Genomic DNA, 15,795 nt, shown 5'->3' with positions numbered 1-15,795 from the left:
TGAGTACAGTGATTCTCTCAAAAGAATATCACCTCACTGGTAATCTAGATTATAGCATTTTATTATCAAACTTCAGGAAGCACAATCTCAAATCACTTCTCAACAATTTCAATGTATCAGCTAAGAAAGACAAGATTTATAAATGATGACTAGAAGAATGTATATAACTCTAGACACTCAAAAACCTATAGCAAGATTAAACCACACAGTCAGAAAGAATTAGCCTTTGGTAAAAATTACTTAGAGTAAATCATTTTTGCCACCATATCATAAACCTACATTAAGTGACATTCCTTAAAAAAAACAGCTCTGGCCAGATATAGTCATTCACACTTGTAATCCCAGCATTTTGGGAGGCTGAGGAAAGGGAATTGCTTGAGAGTCCAGGAGTTCAAGACTAGCGTGGGCAACATGGCAAGACCCTGCCTCTACAAACAAACAAACAAACAAACAAACAAAACCAAACAAGAAAAGCCAGTTTTATGAAACTTAGTGGATGTTCAATATGCATGTGTTGTCAAGGAGTCGAGGATACTGTCCTTGATGATATTCAGTGCTTATTTATCCATGAACTTAAGTGAAAAAACTTTATTCAGGTCACAATACCAGGAATAGCTGAGATTCTTCTGGACAGTGTATGTGTGTGTGGACACATATTTCCTTAGGGCCCTTGAATCTTCACAATTGTTTGTAAAACCTGTTCACATTATTTACTGGACTTTCATAGAGCTAGTCGTCTGACCCACCACTACAAAATACATGACATTGAATATACATTCTGAGGCTAATTCTGCTAAGTTTTATATTCTTCATATTCTTCTCTTTTTGATTAATTTAATCTCACTTGTCTTTAATGTGTCTTCTTGCTGATTTTTTAAAATTCATGTCATCTATCTCAAGTCTGTTTCTGGAATTAAGTTTATATTTACAAAGACATGAATACTTTTATAAGATAAGTTTCTTGTTTAAGAATGTGTTGTTTTCTTTTGTACTTACTCTTGTTGTCTTTTTTGTAACAATTGATTAGATTTAAATCTCTGTGTTTACTTGTACCATTGCTCACCACGGTTCTTGGAAGTGAGATTCTCAATAAGTAAAAAATATACTTAACTTTGTTTTTATAAGGGGACAAAATGGTATTTTCATAGTCCCTTCACACTTCATGTAGTAACACGCAATCTTAGCTGTGTATATGAACTGCCTAGACAACGTCCTTTTGACATTTTTTCTTTATGGAGAAAACCTAAAAAGCCTGTTTTTATTCCTTTCTAGATAAATTTTTTTCTCTGCATGCTTATAGGATGGCTTCTTTTTCTTTAATGGTCAACATTTTTCTGAGCATATTTATGGATATGAGTCTACTTTCATTAACTTTGCTCAGAATACAATGTGCTATTCTACTTTATAAACTCTGTTTTTTTTTTTTCCTACTCTGGAGAATTTTTTCTATTATGTCTTGCATTATTGCTTCTTCTCAATTTGTCTTAGTCTTTTCTTAGGAAAAGAAATTATCTCTGATTTCACAAATATTACCCTTCTTAAAATTATACTTTCTCCATTAATCCTTATGTCCCTTCCTTGTTTTAATTTTTTTTCTTTATAGCAGTATTCACCATCTTTTTAGTTTCAGTCCTCATCTCTTCCTCACACAGACTCACTCCCATAGTGATCTCCTCCAATTACCTAGCTTCAAATGCTATCCATGCTGATTAATTCCAAATTCTATCCTGAAGCTCCCAACCCAGAGCTCTCTCACAAACTTGAGACGCAATGTCCAACTGCCTGCCCAACAATTCTACTTGAATTTCTAGCTGACAATTCAAAGTTTACATATCTAAAACTGAACTTACTGTCTCCCTTGAAATGTTCACAACCTTCTCCATCTCAGTGGTTGCCGACATACCCTTTATTTTGCATAGATCAAAACACTTAGTGTCACCCTTCATTCCTCTCTCTCACACCTCATGCCTTACCTTTAATGAATCCTGTTGGCTACTTTCAAAATATATCTGCAATCTTATCATTTCTTTCCAACCCCAGTTCCACTGCTACCACTCAAGTTCAGGTCACAATGACATGTTACCTAGATTACTGCAATGGCCTCCTAACTTGTTTCTCTGTTCCCCCAAAGAAAAGCCTATACATGCCATAGACACTGAACAATTTCTAGCACTATCCAGCACTATTCCTGCTGCACAGGAATGGTGTGGTCAAGTGAATACTCATGAGTTCTGAGACTGCTGATGGAGTGACATTGACGTATTATGACCAGAATGCACCACTCCTTAAATGTTTGTACCATCCTGAGAAATCGGAAGAGAACAAAATCGATGTTTTCCGTGGTCAAAAAACTCATTCCTATTCTAATTACTACAGCCACTGATTGGGAACTCTCTTGGTGCTTTCTCCCAGCTGTTTTATTACACAGAACTCTGGCTTTTGAAACTACACAGGTGAAAGGTTCTTCTCTTCCAGTTCAGGGTCAACTGGTGAATGTCCAGTCTGTCAGTCTTGGTGGGAGACCGCTCTCCTCTCATAATAACTTGGATGAAGGAGATAGTGGGCTAAGAAAAACAGAGGAATTGATGATGGTTCTTAGGCTTTTAGGCTAAACAGATGTTTAGCCTAAAATTTACCAAACATCTGTTTGGTAAACAGATGTTTACCAAAATTTACTGATTTGCAGGGGTGGAAGGAATAGGTTATGTGAAAGTGGCAGTGAGTTTGAGATGTCTGTGAGAATCCCACATTGTGGTATCAAGCAGACAGTTTAATATTACAGTCTTTACCTCAGCAAAGATGTGGCCCAGTATAGAAGTTCAAGAAATAATATGTGTCCTGTTACCATTCCTTGACAGGCAGGGCATAGATAAATCATAAAACTTCCAGTTGATGTCCCCAATGTGCATTTTGTGGCTTGGGTGGTAATGGATGGACATAGAAATAGTTGCTCTTCAAACAGAAATGGCTCATCAATTAATTTCCTCATTTGCCCTTCAAAGTGCAACTTTTGCATTCAGAATTGAGGGCAAATGCTTCATTTCAGTCTACAAGGTCTTGCATAACTTAGTTCTCAGTTAAAACAATAATATCAAACATGTATCAAGTACCAGGCACCATCTTAAGGGGTTAGCACTTAGGAATTTATCATCACAACAACGTAATGATGTACATTATTTTCTCCCTTTCACAGGAAGCATGGAGAGGTAAGTAACTTATCTAAGGTTAAACAGGTAGTGTGAAGTTGAGCCATATTTGAAACCAGGCTGACTGCCTCTAGAATCCAGGCTATAATCCACTACTCTACTCTCTACAGCCACTCTGCCTTGCCAGAAAGGAAGAGCTGCTCTGGATTCTGAAACCTCTTCTAGCTCCAGTATTCTATGATTTTATTCAGGTGCATTTTGTAAGCAGTTTCTCCAGTCCTCAACTGTGATATGTTAAGAATTTCACAATAAATTAAAGTAGAATTATAGTCTAATTTAATCTGAGGGGATTGCCTAGATTCCTTTTTGTTCTATTTTTATTCTGTTTTCATTCTATCAAATTATTCCAACAATATGAACCTCTGCTATACCTAGTAACCCATGGGAATGATACAAGAAAAAGCAGTTGTGATTGCTACTGCACTCACATGTAAAATTGAATAATCTTTCTGTCTTACCAAATTTTCTCTTAAAATTATTTCTCTTCCATTTAAAATATTTGTTAAATTTTCTACAAAAGTACCATAGAATCTTTTAATGAATCTCTATTTAAAATCTGGGTGCCCAAGTTTCATATAAGAATCAACATAATGAAAATAACACTGAATTAATGTTACATAAATCTAGAAGTAGAGTTTCTTTCTACTTTTAATTTAATTAAGTACTTCTTTCTCATAATTAAATCAGATTGTAGTATATTTTGGAGGATGTCCCAGTTAAAACAAAATAAGTTAAGTATACTTGCTCCTCAGATAGTCCAAATCTGCTCATGTTGTTCAGAATTAATATATTTGTGTGTGTGTTTTTTTTTTTTTTGAGATGGAGTCTCACTCTGTTGCCCAGGCTGGAGTGCAGTGGTGCGATCTTGGCTCACTGCAATCTCTGCCTCCCGGGTTCACACCATTCTCCTGCCTCAGCCTCCCAAGTAGCTGGGACTACAGGTTCCTGCCACCATGCCCGGCTAATTTTTTGTATTTTTAGTAGAGCCGGGGTTTCACTGTGTTTGCCAGGATGGTCTCTATCTCCTGACCTCGTGATCCACCCACCTCGGCCTCCCAAAGTGCTGGGATTATAGGCGTGAGCCACCATGCCCGGCCCTTTGTCTTTCTTTTAATTTATACATAACTGTTACTTTTCTCCAGTCCAAAACTTGGCTGTAAAGTTAAAATTGCATTAAGGTTGCTTAAGACTGTTAGTGGATATTTTTGTTTTCCCGGTCTTCATTATATACACTTCATATTTCCTGGAAATATTCCTACTCTTGACGACAATTATGTCTCTACAGCCCATTACAGTTAAAACAAAAAGCCTATGCAATACTTTTTGTTACTAGCTCACATCTGATAGTGAAATAGAAGAGCATGTCTTATTTGATAGACATATTTCAAGGCTTCAAGACCTTTAAATTGACAGAAATCAAGACAATGAGACAAGACCAGGCAGGTTCTTATTTCTTAATTTTTTCACTGTGCTCTATCTATCTAGAACTGGTCCCAAAAGACAGAACTAACAGTTTCAGCCACACTGTTCAGTAACAGCCATGGACAAGAGCTTCTGCCCTGTGTCTCTCCATTCATCCTCCATTCATGCTTATCCTTAACTTTGGACCTCTTAAGCACAGCATCAGCAGGGAAGATTAATATAAGGAAATATAGAGAAAAAAAAAAAAACCTAGGACATGTTAACAAATGAAAGGCATGGAAGACTTGAACAGGCCCGTGGTATCAGGCCAATTCCTACATTAGGAAAAATAGCATAGAACCTTAGTACCACAACCTTCATTTTCTTCACAATTTTTCCTGCCTTTCAGCCTAGCCTCCCCAACATGTTCCAGTGTCCTCTGGCTGCCTGAGCCTTCCTGTCTTGAGAGAAAACAACATACAATCAAATTTATTCAAAGATAATTAGAGATCCAATGTGCTCCCTCATGTTGGGGACATTGTGATATAAAAGAGGAGCCTGGAGAGGACAATGCCAGTCCCAAATTACTGAGTTACCAGTGATAGATTTAAAGCATGACTCTGGGAAACATAAGGTGGCTTTTGGAGGAAGTTCCTTTTACCCCTTTCAAACCACTTCACTGCCTATTTCAATCATTTTTGGCACTGAAGTTTAGTCCCACAGTTGGCCACAAGCAGTATTTAGAATTAGAAGAAAACGTATCCTTATCAGTTGGAAAAATGCTTTTGGGTTACACATGTGGCTGAATTGTAGAGTTAGAAATGCAGCAGCCAGAAAGAAAAAAAAAATCATCTATAAAGCTGGCTATTTAGACTAGATAATTTCTAAAATCCCTTCAAATTTAAATGTTTTTCAACTTTTTCAAATTACTAATTTAATTACTTCTTTTTACATCTCGGGAAACTAATATTTGGCATCAGTTCTGGCTGCTCCCTCCCCCATTTTACCTCCACTCATACAAAAACTCTTTATGTGCTCCTGAAAAAGCTATGCATGCCCATGCCTCTGTGCCTCGCCCACACTGCACCCAGTGCCCGGAATCTTTTCCTTCCCCCTCCCTTTCTACTTCTTACCTGATTCACTACCACTCATCCTTCAAGACTAAAGCTGGCCGGGTGTGGTGGCTCAAGCCTGTAATCCCAGCACTTTGGAAGACAGAGGTGGGTGGATCACCTGAGGTCGGGAGTTTGAGACCAGCCTGACATACATGGAGAAACCCCGTCTCTACTAAAAATACAAAATTAGCCAGGCGTGGTGGCACATGCCTATAATCCCAGCTACTAGGGAGGCAGAGGCAGGAGAATCGCTTGAACCTGGGAGGCAGAGTTTGCGGTGAGCCGAGATTGTGCCATTGCACTCCAGCCCGGACAACAAGAGTGAAACTCTGTCTCAAAAAAAAAAAAAAAAAAAAAAAAGACTAAAGCTGAACTAAAGTGTTCTTCAGAAAAACTGCAATGTATGCTTACTATAGTTTTTATGAATAATTATTTCTACTAAAGAAAATCAGGGAAACAAGAAGAGATGAATTTAAGCAAAGAAACAGGTAGCATGAGAGACATCTTAAATATCTGTGGTGTAAGCAGACCAAACAGAGACAGAAAGACCAAGTAAACATGAAATTGTCATAAAGCTTGTAAGGAACCCCATATTCATGAAGCACTCATATTCATGAGGTCTTAAATAGGCTCTTCATTATGGGCATCCAATCTGGCCCACTCCTTCTCTAGCCATGACAGAAAGATAAAATCCATAGCTGCTCAGCAGGCTGTTTCAAGTCCCAGCTGTGGACAAGAGCAACTGCCCGTTTCTCATCCTCCATTCATGCTTATCCTTAACTTTGGACCTCAAGCACAGTATCAGCAGGGAAGATTAATATAGGGAAACAGAAAAGAAAACTAGGACAGGTTAACACCATATACAACAGGATCTGGGGAGCATAGTCCTTCCTGCCAGTTTACAACCTATCCTAGTATATTAAACTAGGCTGTAGATTTTCTTTTTTTTTTTTTTTTTTTTTTTGCTGTATATTTCAGATTGACTCAATATACCATGGGACATGTCATCTGTATCTTAATTTGGTCTGTGAGCTTTTCTATGCCTTTCTGTCTGGGATATCTATAGCGTTCCTGGCCACCACCATGGCACGAAGGTAATTCTGCAATGCACAAAGGCACTCATCACCTCAGTCCAGGTTTGATGTCTTTCCTTGGCATTCTGTGCACACATATATCATAATATATAGCTCCCTATGTTACAAAATTATTTACACATATGGCTGAATTGTAGAGTTAGAAATGCAGCAGCCAGAAAGAAAAAAAAATCATCTATAAAGCTGGCTATTTAGATAATTTCTAAAATCCCTTCAAATTTAAATGTTTTTCAACTTTTTCAAATTACTAATTTAATTACTTCTTTTTACATCTGGGGAAACTAATATTTGGCATCAGTTCTGGCTGCTCCCTCCCCCATTCTCATTCTCTTGTTCTCTATCACTCTTGCTCCCTTGTTCCAGCTCTCTCTTTCACCTTTTCTCTCCAGATTCTGCTCCATTTCTCTTGACCTCCTTATTTTTCTTATTTTCACTTACTCTTTCCTCTTTTCCTTTCCTTCCTTCCTTCCTTTTGAACCTCTTAAAACGTTCATTCATTCATTCCTTTTTTTTTGCCAGAGTCTTTTTTTTTTTTTTTCCAGAGTCTTTGGTCTACTCCTCACTCACTCCAGCAGGGTCTCAGAGAAAGTAATCAAGGATATACCTGCATGAAGACACAAATGCAAAAGCATTTAATCCCAAAGAAAGCAGGATTCCACAGCCTGCTCCTTGTAGCAATCCACCAGAACCATGAAAGTCTTCAGAAAAGTATCAAATCATTTAATTTACAATTTGAAAGAAGGCAGTAGAACAGAGGAAGGATCTCTAAAATCAGAGATTGTGTCTAATAATTCTGAGGAAGTGCTGAGAGTCAGTACCTTGAGATACCATATTTTTTCCATGTATCTGCAAAATACCTTTAGTTATTAACCTAAAATATGCATTAAAATATAAGTGGAAAACTATAAAACATAATTTTCATATAGTTTTCAATGTAAAGACAGTCCAAATGCCTGAAATAGAAATTCAAACTGTTAAAGGCATTTTGAAAAATCTTTTAGGAAAAAAATAAATAAATAAACTGTTTTTCATTGCCAAACATGGCTTGAAAATTAAGTAAAATTCAAAGTCATCAAGAGTTTTGTACAAAATTATGTCAATGTAAAATAAACATTTTCCCTTAACATTAGTATATTTAATGTTCTAAAAAAGTAAAAATTATAAAATCTTCAAAAGTTTGAATGCCAACTCATGTTTATGCTTTTTAATTAATAAAAATGTCATAAATAAAATAGACATCTCCAAATGATATTCATTAATTGTGTGTTATTTTTGCTCTTTTTTAGCTTTCCTCTTCTATGAGCGTCTTTCTAAACAAAGTTATCTGGGAAATTGTGTCCTCTTGTGGTCACTGGCAAAAACAACATGTTTTCTGCAGAAAGAACCAAACCAAACAATAGCAGCAGGACACAAGGCTTCAGGAAAAGCCATTTGTGAAAAACGGAAATCCCTTCAAGTGAAGAAAGGTGAAAGTTATGAGTAATCAGAAAGATAAATTGAACTGAAAAAACATAGAATGTAAATCATTCAATTTATATTTAAATTACAGGTCATCGAATGATTAAAAAGAAGACAGATAATGCTATGTAGAAAGACTGAGACAATGATAATAGTTCCTATGAATAACTATTTATTTCTTGCATTCTTTTATCAGTTATTCCAGCAATTGTTTGATATAAGTGAGTGTGTTTTCCAACAAGGTTAATGTGCAGCTGAGACACCAACTCTCCAGCCTGCACCCCCCCTGAAAAAAACAAAACAAAACAAACAAAAAAATGCTCTTCAAGACTCCATACTTTTCCATATTCTGATCCTGTGCTTTCTACAGGTTAGACCTATGTGTCCTCATCCCATCCTTATGCTGAGTTCAGAATGTCAGCTATTTTAAAGATTAACATTTATTTGAAAACTTCATTTGTGGTACTGTTGGCACCCCAATTTATTGTGTTTTTTTACTTTTTGGTTTTATTTCTGGATTGAAAACATCGTATTTTATAACTTTAGTTTTTTTTAACTTTTAAAGCTATTTAGATAGAAAAATATTGAATGTTGAATTTATGAATTAAATCATCATTTAAAGAGAATGAGTTTTTATTTAGGGAAAGGTGTTCAAACATCATTAAGGCTACCAGGGTCATGAAAGAATAAAAAGCTTTTACACAGTTATTGTGCTGACGTGACTTTATATTCCACTTTAATAAAATTCTCTCATTTGAACAGCAGTCCCTCTGGAGTGCTCAAAACAAGATGAAATCTAAGATATAAAACCTCATCTGATATTCACTCAATTGCAGACTTTCTAATTTTCACTCCCTTCCGTGCGAATGCTCCTGTGCATTATTTATGCAATTCGGAGAAATTATTTCTCAGAAGTAGGAGCCAACAAACAGGTGATAGGCCATCTAAAGTCTGAGGAGAAAGAAGAGTAGGAACAGATTGAGGTACTCACCTTTTATGCAAGCTCAAACTCCAGAATTTACCAGCTTGCTAACCATTCTATAGTGTGTGTTTCTTTTCCTTATCTAAAAGTATTTATAATTGATTATTTCTAAGAGAATGTCACAGCATATTCAAACTGTCAGGATACTTAATACTTATTGTATATGGTCGGTGTGAGATTTCTAACTCTGTTACTTTTAACAGTATTTTTTGTTTCAACTTTTAACACAGCACACATTCCTCAGACAGGATTGCAAACATGCCAAGTTTGCAATTTGAAAACAAAGATCGTTTTGAATTATCCAAGTACAAAAGAAATTTTTTTTCATTTAATTTTTTTTTGGGGGGGGACTTTATTTTAGAAGGAGGCAAAATGACTGAACTCCAGTTAATCTAGCATGCCCAAAGAAGGTAGTCCCCACTGACATCCTTACAGTTAGGCTAACTTCAGCCTCAAAAGAAAATTTCTAAGATTGTTTTTACGACCCCAAGATTGGGACTTTAGAAAGAAGGTTTCAAATTTAAACGAAACATTGCAGAAGTTGCAATTATTGTTGCATATATAAGAGAATCCAGAATTATATCTGACTTGTCAACAAGTAAAAAGGGAGCCATTCTTGCAAATGTGGAAAAGAAAATTGTTAGGTAAAATGTTAGATAAGAAAGAGCTATATATGAGCAGATTGGACAGTCAGCAGGGCGTGCTGCAGTTTGTAAAGCAGGGAGTATCTAGCTCCAGCCATTTTTTGAGAGGTAACTCCGGGACTACCTTTTGCTACAAAAGTAACATTCAAGCCCTACTTAGGAACTCAAAAGTCGTCTCATCCTCCACTCTTCGGAACAGTTCAAGAGCAATTTCTTCTTAGAACTAGCTATCAATTGACTCTGGCTGAAAGGTTCCATGGTCAGGATGGTTCTGGTTAGGTGTTCATTTTGAATTCCCCTCTAAGTATTCTGGCATCAGAGCGTCGCCTGAGCCTTGGGGGATCCCTGTACTCAATGGCCAGGAGCTCTCCATCAGCTAGAAGTTTTAGTGCCGGGAAAAGGGCTGGGCTCACTTGTTTAAGAACCAGTCTTTGAGATTGATGACTTTGCAAGATGGGCTGGCTAATGACCCCTGGCTGCTGCGCTGTTGTGGACTCGGTTTCTCCTCCAGCTTGTCCGCTCCCCTCCCCTTCCCCAATTCCCCTTGGTCAGGTAAGATTTCCTTACACTTTACCCACACTTTCCTGTCTTGCTTATCCGTGGCCACAAAGGAAAGAGTCCAATCATTCGATCTCTTTATTTTTAAGAAAAGAGAAAAAAAGAACAAAACAAAAATAAGATTTGATAGTTATGTTTAAAAAAATAGCTGAAGTGGAAAAAGTTTCGAGCTTTCTGCAGCCACGTTCTAAATAAGAATTGCAGAATACTGTGCAATTCAGATTTACAAAAAGAACACTTGGTGGAGAGTGGGGCAGAATTTCTGCCGCATTCTCTAAGCGCTTCCAAGAGATAAAATCCTGTAAGCGGAACATGCAAACGCAAGGGTGCAGGGGTGACTGTTTTGAGAACTGCTAGAGTGCTACTGAAATTAAGTGGAGGTCAAGTCGAATCTGATTTTCAGACAGACTATTTTACAATAAGGCAGCGGCTCACTGAACAGACCAGTTGACAAGCTGTAGTCACTGTTTCTGAGCATTTCTGTAAAAATGGTAAGGGACCAACTCTGTCATTTGTCCCTCTCATGAAAGCACAGTCTTGTATACACCTCGCTGGAGAAATAACACTCGCCTTCACTTCTCCGAAAAAGCTGAACCCTTCAGTCGACCCAAGGAGCTCCACACCCTAAGGTTTCCAGGACTAAAGCTGCAAGTCTCAGCGGGGAACAGCCACGTGGCCTGCCTGGGCGTCGCCTGGGCTCCTGCCTCCAGCTTGAGATATCTGCAGCCGAGAACCTTGGTCCAGCCCAGAAAGGGGTGCTTTGCTGAATTAATTAATTGTTCCCACTGGCGAGTCCGTACTGAGGAGCCCAAGAGCGGACTTTATGTGCAGGGTGCACAAAACTCGTCGCCCCCAAACGCTGCCCCCACCCCAACACTGTGTACTGACTCCAGCCTTTTACTTTGCCATGTCAGGGATGGACATGAAACGGTTATTGTACCTCCATTCATTTCAAAAAGGGAACAAATATGGCATTGCAAAAGAGGGCTTCTTATCCAAGGTGGCTTTCTTTCTTGTTCACCAACTTTGTTGCTTCCAGTTTGCCAGGAAGCATTCCCATTAACACCCTCTTTGGGGCTCTTCGTTTTAACATACAGACAGAAATGCTTAAAATGTTAGTGTATCTAAGTAATTGGCATGCGTTTGGGGCTCAGGAAACCTAATTGTTCACTGGATCCCCTAGATAGTGGGGGCTGGGAGCGGGGGTCTCAGAGCGGGCGGCCCCTTATGTCCAGGCGCTATCAAATTCCCACTTCACTCTTACAAGCTGGCCTTTCAGGGTCACAATGCGGGGCCCAATTTGGGGGTGGGGATGAAATGGCCACAGGGTCTCTCCCTTGGGTTGGCATTGCCAGCTGTCAGGGCCGCAGCAAAGGCGCTGCGCTGCCCCCCTCTGGCTCTGCTGCCTTTCCCATGGACTGTGTTTCCTTGTACCGGAGAGTGAACTTCTGCCTCTTTCGAGCACCTTCCGAGGCGTAGTCCTTTGGATGTTGGGGAGTGTTAGACTGGGTCGTTGTAGAGGGGAAAGGAGGGCCCAGAAGGGTGAGAGAGCAGGCCAGGACGCAAATCCTCAGCCCCCGCCGCGCGGCCACGTCTTCAGAAACGCCCAGGACCTCGGGGCTGGGCCACGGCGGTTTGGCCCTTGGAACTCCAAGGGGTTCGTCTACCTGACCATTGAGTGGGCTCCGCGGTTGACAGTTTTCTTGGCATGCCCCCCCCACCCCACACCACCCCCACCCCCAGCCCCAGCAATCCCAAATCGGCCCCACGGACCTAGAGGGCTCTTGGGCGAGATGAGACATCACCCACTGTGTAGAAGCTGTTGCCACTGCTGCTGTCACAGCCACTCCGGATGCGGCTACCACCGCGGCCAGGACAGTCTTCTCCGGCCGCTTCCTGGGCTGCGCTAGGGTTCGGGGGCGCTGCCCGCACGCTCCGGCGGGTAAGGAAATCGCCCCGCGCCCGCCAGAGGAAGGCGACGGGGAGGGAAGGGGGAGGACGGCAAGGAGGCGGGTAGAGGGGCCGGCCGCCCGGGCCAGGTCGTTTTTGAATGGTCTGGGAGGACGAATTGTTAGACCCCGAGGAAGGGAGGTGGGACGGGGGAGGGGGACTGGAAAGCGGAAACTTTCCTATAAAACTTCGAAAAGTCCCTCCTCCCCACGTCAGGCCAATGACACTGCTGCCCCCAAACTTTCCGCCTGCACGGAGGTATAAGAGTCTCCAAGTCTGCAGCTCTCGCCCAACTCCCAGACACCTCGCGGGCTCTGCAGCACCGGCACCGTTTCCAGGAGGCCAGGCGGGGTGTGCGTGCAGCCGTTGGGCGCTTTCTTTTTGGACCTCGGGGCCATCCACACCGTCCCCTCCCCCTCCCGCCTCCCTCCCCGCCTCCCCCGCGCGCCCTCCCCGCGGAGGTCCCTCCCGTCCGTCCTCCTGCTCCCTCCTCCGCGGGCCGCACCGCCCGGGCCGGCGCCTCGCGCTGGGGAAGCTGGCGGGCTGAGGCGCCCCGCTCTCCTGCTTTTCCCCGGGCTGCCCCTCTGCCCCGGACCCGCGAGGCCACGCGTCGCCGCTCGAGAGATGATGCAGGACGTGTCCAGCTCGCCAGTCTCGCCGGCCGACGACAGCCTGAGCAACAGCGAAGAAGAGCCAGACCGGCAGCAGCCGCCGAGCGGCAAGCGCGGGGGACGAAAGCGGCGTAGCAGCCGGCGCAGCGCGGGCGGCGGCGCGGGGCCCGGTGGAGCCGCGGGCGGGGGCGTCGGAGGCAGCGACGAGCCGGGCAGCCCAGCCCAGGGCAAACGCGGCAAGAAGTCTGCGGGCTGCGGCGGCGGCGGCGGCAGCGCGGGCGGAGGCGGCAGCAGCAGCGGCGGCGGGAGCCCGCAGTCGTACGAGGAGCTGCAGACGCAGCGGGTCATGGCCAACGTGCGGGAGCGCCAGCGCACCCAGTCGCTGAACGAGGCGTTCGCCGCCCTGCGGAAGATCATCCCAACGCTGCCCTCGGACAAGCTGAGCAAGATTCAGACCCTCAAGCTGGCGGCCAGGTACATCGACTTCCTCTACCAGGTCCTCCAGAGCGACGAGCTGGACTCCAAGATGGCAAGCTGCAGCTATGTGGCTCACGAGCGGCTCAGCTACGCCTTCTCGGTCTGGAGGATGGAGGGGGCCTGGTCCATGTCCGCGTCCCACTAGCAGGCGGAGCCCCCCACCCCCTCAGCAGGGCCAGAGACCTAGGTAAGGACCGCGCCGCTGCACCCCTTCGCCTCTCAGGTGGCAGACGACTGGCCGGCCAGGCCGCGGTTCCCAGTCCACCTCGATTTCCTCCCTTCTCCCACTCTCCTCTCAGCCTTCCCACCTCACTTGGCACCGTTGCCTCGCGTCCCCAGCGTCCCGGGTAGGCCGGTCGGACCCCGTTAGGGAGAGCAGTCTCCAGGGGGATGCGCCCTGGTGAGGGGTGTGTGTGCGCGTGAGTGTGCGTGACAGGAGGGGAGACAGAGACACCCAGGGGTCACGGGTAAGGACCGTTTTGCCAGCGCCACCCTTTCTTTCAGCTTTCAATTTTTGTTCTCCTTAAAACATATGTTTTAAAACAAATTCCACCTCCTCCTTCTTTCCACCCACCCACTTCCTCTTGCCCTTGGGCTGAAATCCTTCCAGGTTGTTCAGCTTAATTTCTCGGTGGTGGTGATAAGAACAGTGCTCACTAGTCTTAGAAAACAGCCACAGAGACCTAAACAATAACTGACTCCCCCCTCTGGGTTTTTGCAGATGTCATTGTTTCCAGAGAAGGAGAAAATGGACAGTCTAGAGACTCTGGAGCTGGATAACTAAAAATAAAAATATATGCCACAGATTTTCTTGGAAATTAGAAGAGCAAAATCCAAATTCAAAGAAACAGGGCGTGGGGCGCACTTTTAAAAGAGAAAGCGAGACAGGCCCGTGGACAGTGATTCCCAGACGGGCAGCGGCACCATCCTCACACCTCTGCATTCTGATAGAAGTCTGAACAGTTGTTTGTGTGTGTGTTTTTTTTTTTTTTTGACGAAGAATGTTTTTTATTTTTATTTTTTTCATGCATGCATTCTCAAGAGGTCGTGCCAATCAGCCACTGAAAGGAAAGGCATCATTACGGACTTTCTCTATTTTAAAATGGTAACTATCAGAGGAACTATAAGAACACCTTTAGAAATAATACTGGGATCAAACTGGCCTGCAAAACGATAGTCAGTTAATTCTTTTTTTCATCCTTCCTCTGAGGGGGAAAAAAAAAACTTAAAATACAAAAAACAACATTCTATTTATTTATTGAGGACCCATGGTAAAAATGCAAATAGATCCGGTGTCTAAATGCATTCATATTTTTATGATTGTTTTGTAAATATCTTTGTATATTTTTCTGCAATAAATAAATATGATAAAAAAATTTAAAGAACCTTAGAGTTTGGTCTATATTTTTAAAGCTAAAGATTAAGTTGGTGGTAAATACCTGCTTGTTTAATTCTAGAGGCACCCAGGAGGGAGGGGGCGCTAATATAAACAAAACAGTGAAAAACTCAAATAAAGCAGCTACTGACAGGCACAAGCATGTTATTTAAAAAGACAGCTTTATTATTATTCCATCTTGGTATTCAGTGGGCTTAGTAGCATCTCTTCTTCATATCATCTTCAAACAGCAAAAACTAGCAAATTTGCTATTCACCTCCCTTATATTTTGAGGTGGTAGTTGTAAAACCGTTAAATGCAAATAAGGAGTATGAAACCTGCACTCTTCTCTTATAATGTACTTTTTGTCATGCTCTGCACTGTTTGTGAAGATTCCTAAATAACAGGTTTTCAGTGAAAAGATACATAGTGTTATGAAAATTTTCTGTACACACATAGAAATGACCAGAAATGCATAGAAAACAAAGTGTAAATCAGCAGAAAAGGGAAAATTCCATGTGTAATTTGCTTAACTCTTCTTTCATGAATGAATATGACATTTAGTGTCTTGTTTGCTAAAAAGAAAAGTTAATATATCCCTATATTGATGCTATTTGGGAAGCATCAATATTTTTTATGTGTGAAGAATGTAAGACTGAACTTACAGTATCCTTGGTAACTGTTGGAACAATCACAGTTTTAAATACTACAGCTATGCAGTTTCTAGTCAATTCATTAGCAAATATATTTTATCCAAAATTACACAGAATTTTTCCCTGGTGAGATCATACATACCCACACATACACAATCTGAAGTTAAGTAAAACAATAATGGGCAAATGGGGGTGTTTGATATTTTACTTCATTCTGATTATTTCTGGGCCAGGAACATACTGGCTTTTAACATTATTAGAAATAGTGATT

At 41.8% G+C, this 15,795-nt stretch overlaps 1 protein-coding gene across 1 annotated transcript; it reads left to right on the top strand.

The window, feature by feature from the left end:
• Positions 1-12,315: 12,315 nt before the first annotated feature.
• TWIST1 (twist family bHLH transcription factor 1) lies at positions 12,316-14,881 on the top strand. The gene is made up of 3 exons (XM_033193454.1): positions 12,316-12,400; positions 12,625-13,683; positions 14,218-14,881. The coding sequence occupies exon 2, from the start codon at positions 13,033-13,035 to the stop codon at positions 13,639-13,641; it is 609 nt and encodes a 202-aa protein (XP_033049345.1). The 5' UTR covers positions 12,316-12,400; positions 12,625-13,032; the 3' UTR covers positions 13,642-13,683; positions 14,218-14,881.
• The last annotated feature ends 914 nt before the right edge of the window (positions 14,882-15,795 follow it).

Source organism: Trachypithecus francoisi, unplaced genomic scaffold, assembly GCF_009764315.1.
Source record: "Trachypithecus francoisi isolate TF-2019V2 unplaced genomic scaffold, Tfra_2.0 Lachesis_group4, whole genome shotgun sequence".
Lineage (NCBI taxonomy): Eukaryota > Metazoa > Chordata > Mammalia > Primates > Cercopithecidae > Trachypithecus > Trachypithecus francoisi.
This window is presented reverse-complemented; position numbering and strand designations above follow the sequence as displayed.

Excerpts from the sequence above, each read along its gene's own strand:
- TWIST1 (XM_033193454.1), top strand. The coding sequence starts at position 13,033 with ATGATGCAGGACGTGTCCAGCTCGCCAGTCTCGCCGGCCGACGACAGC.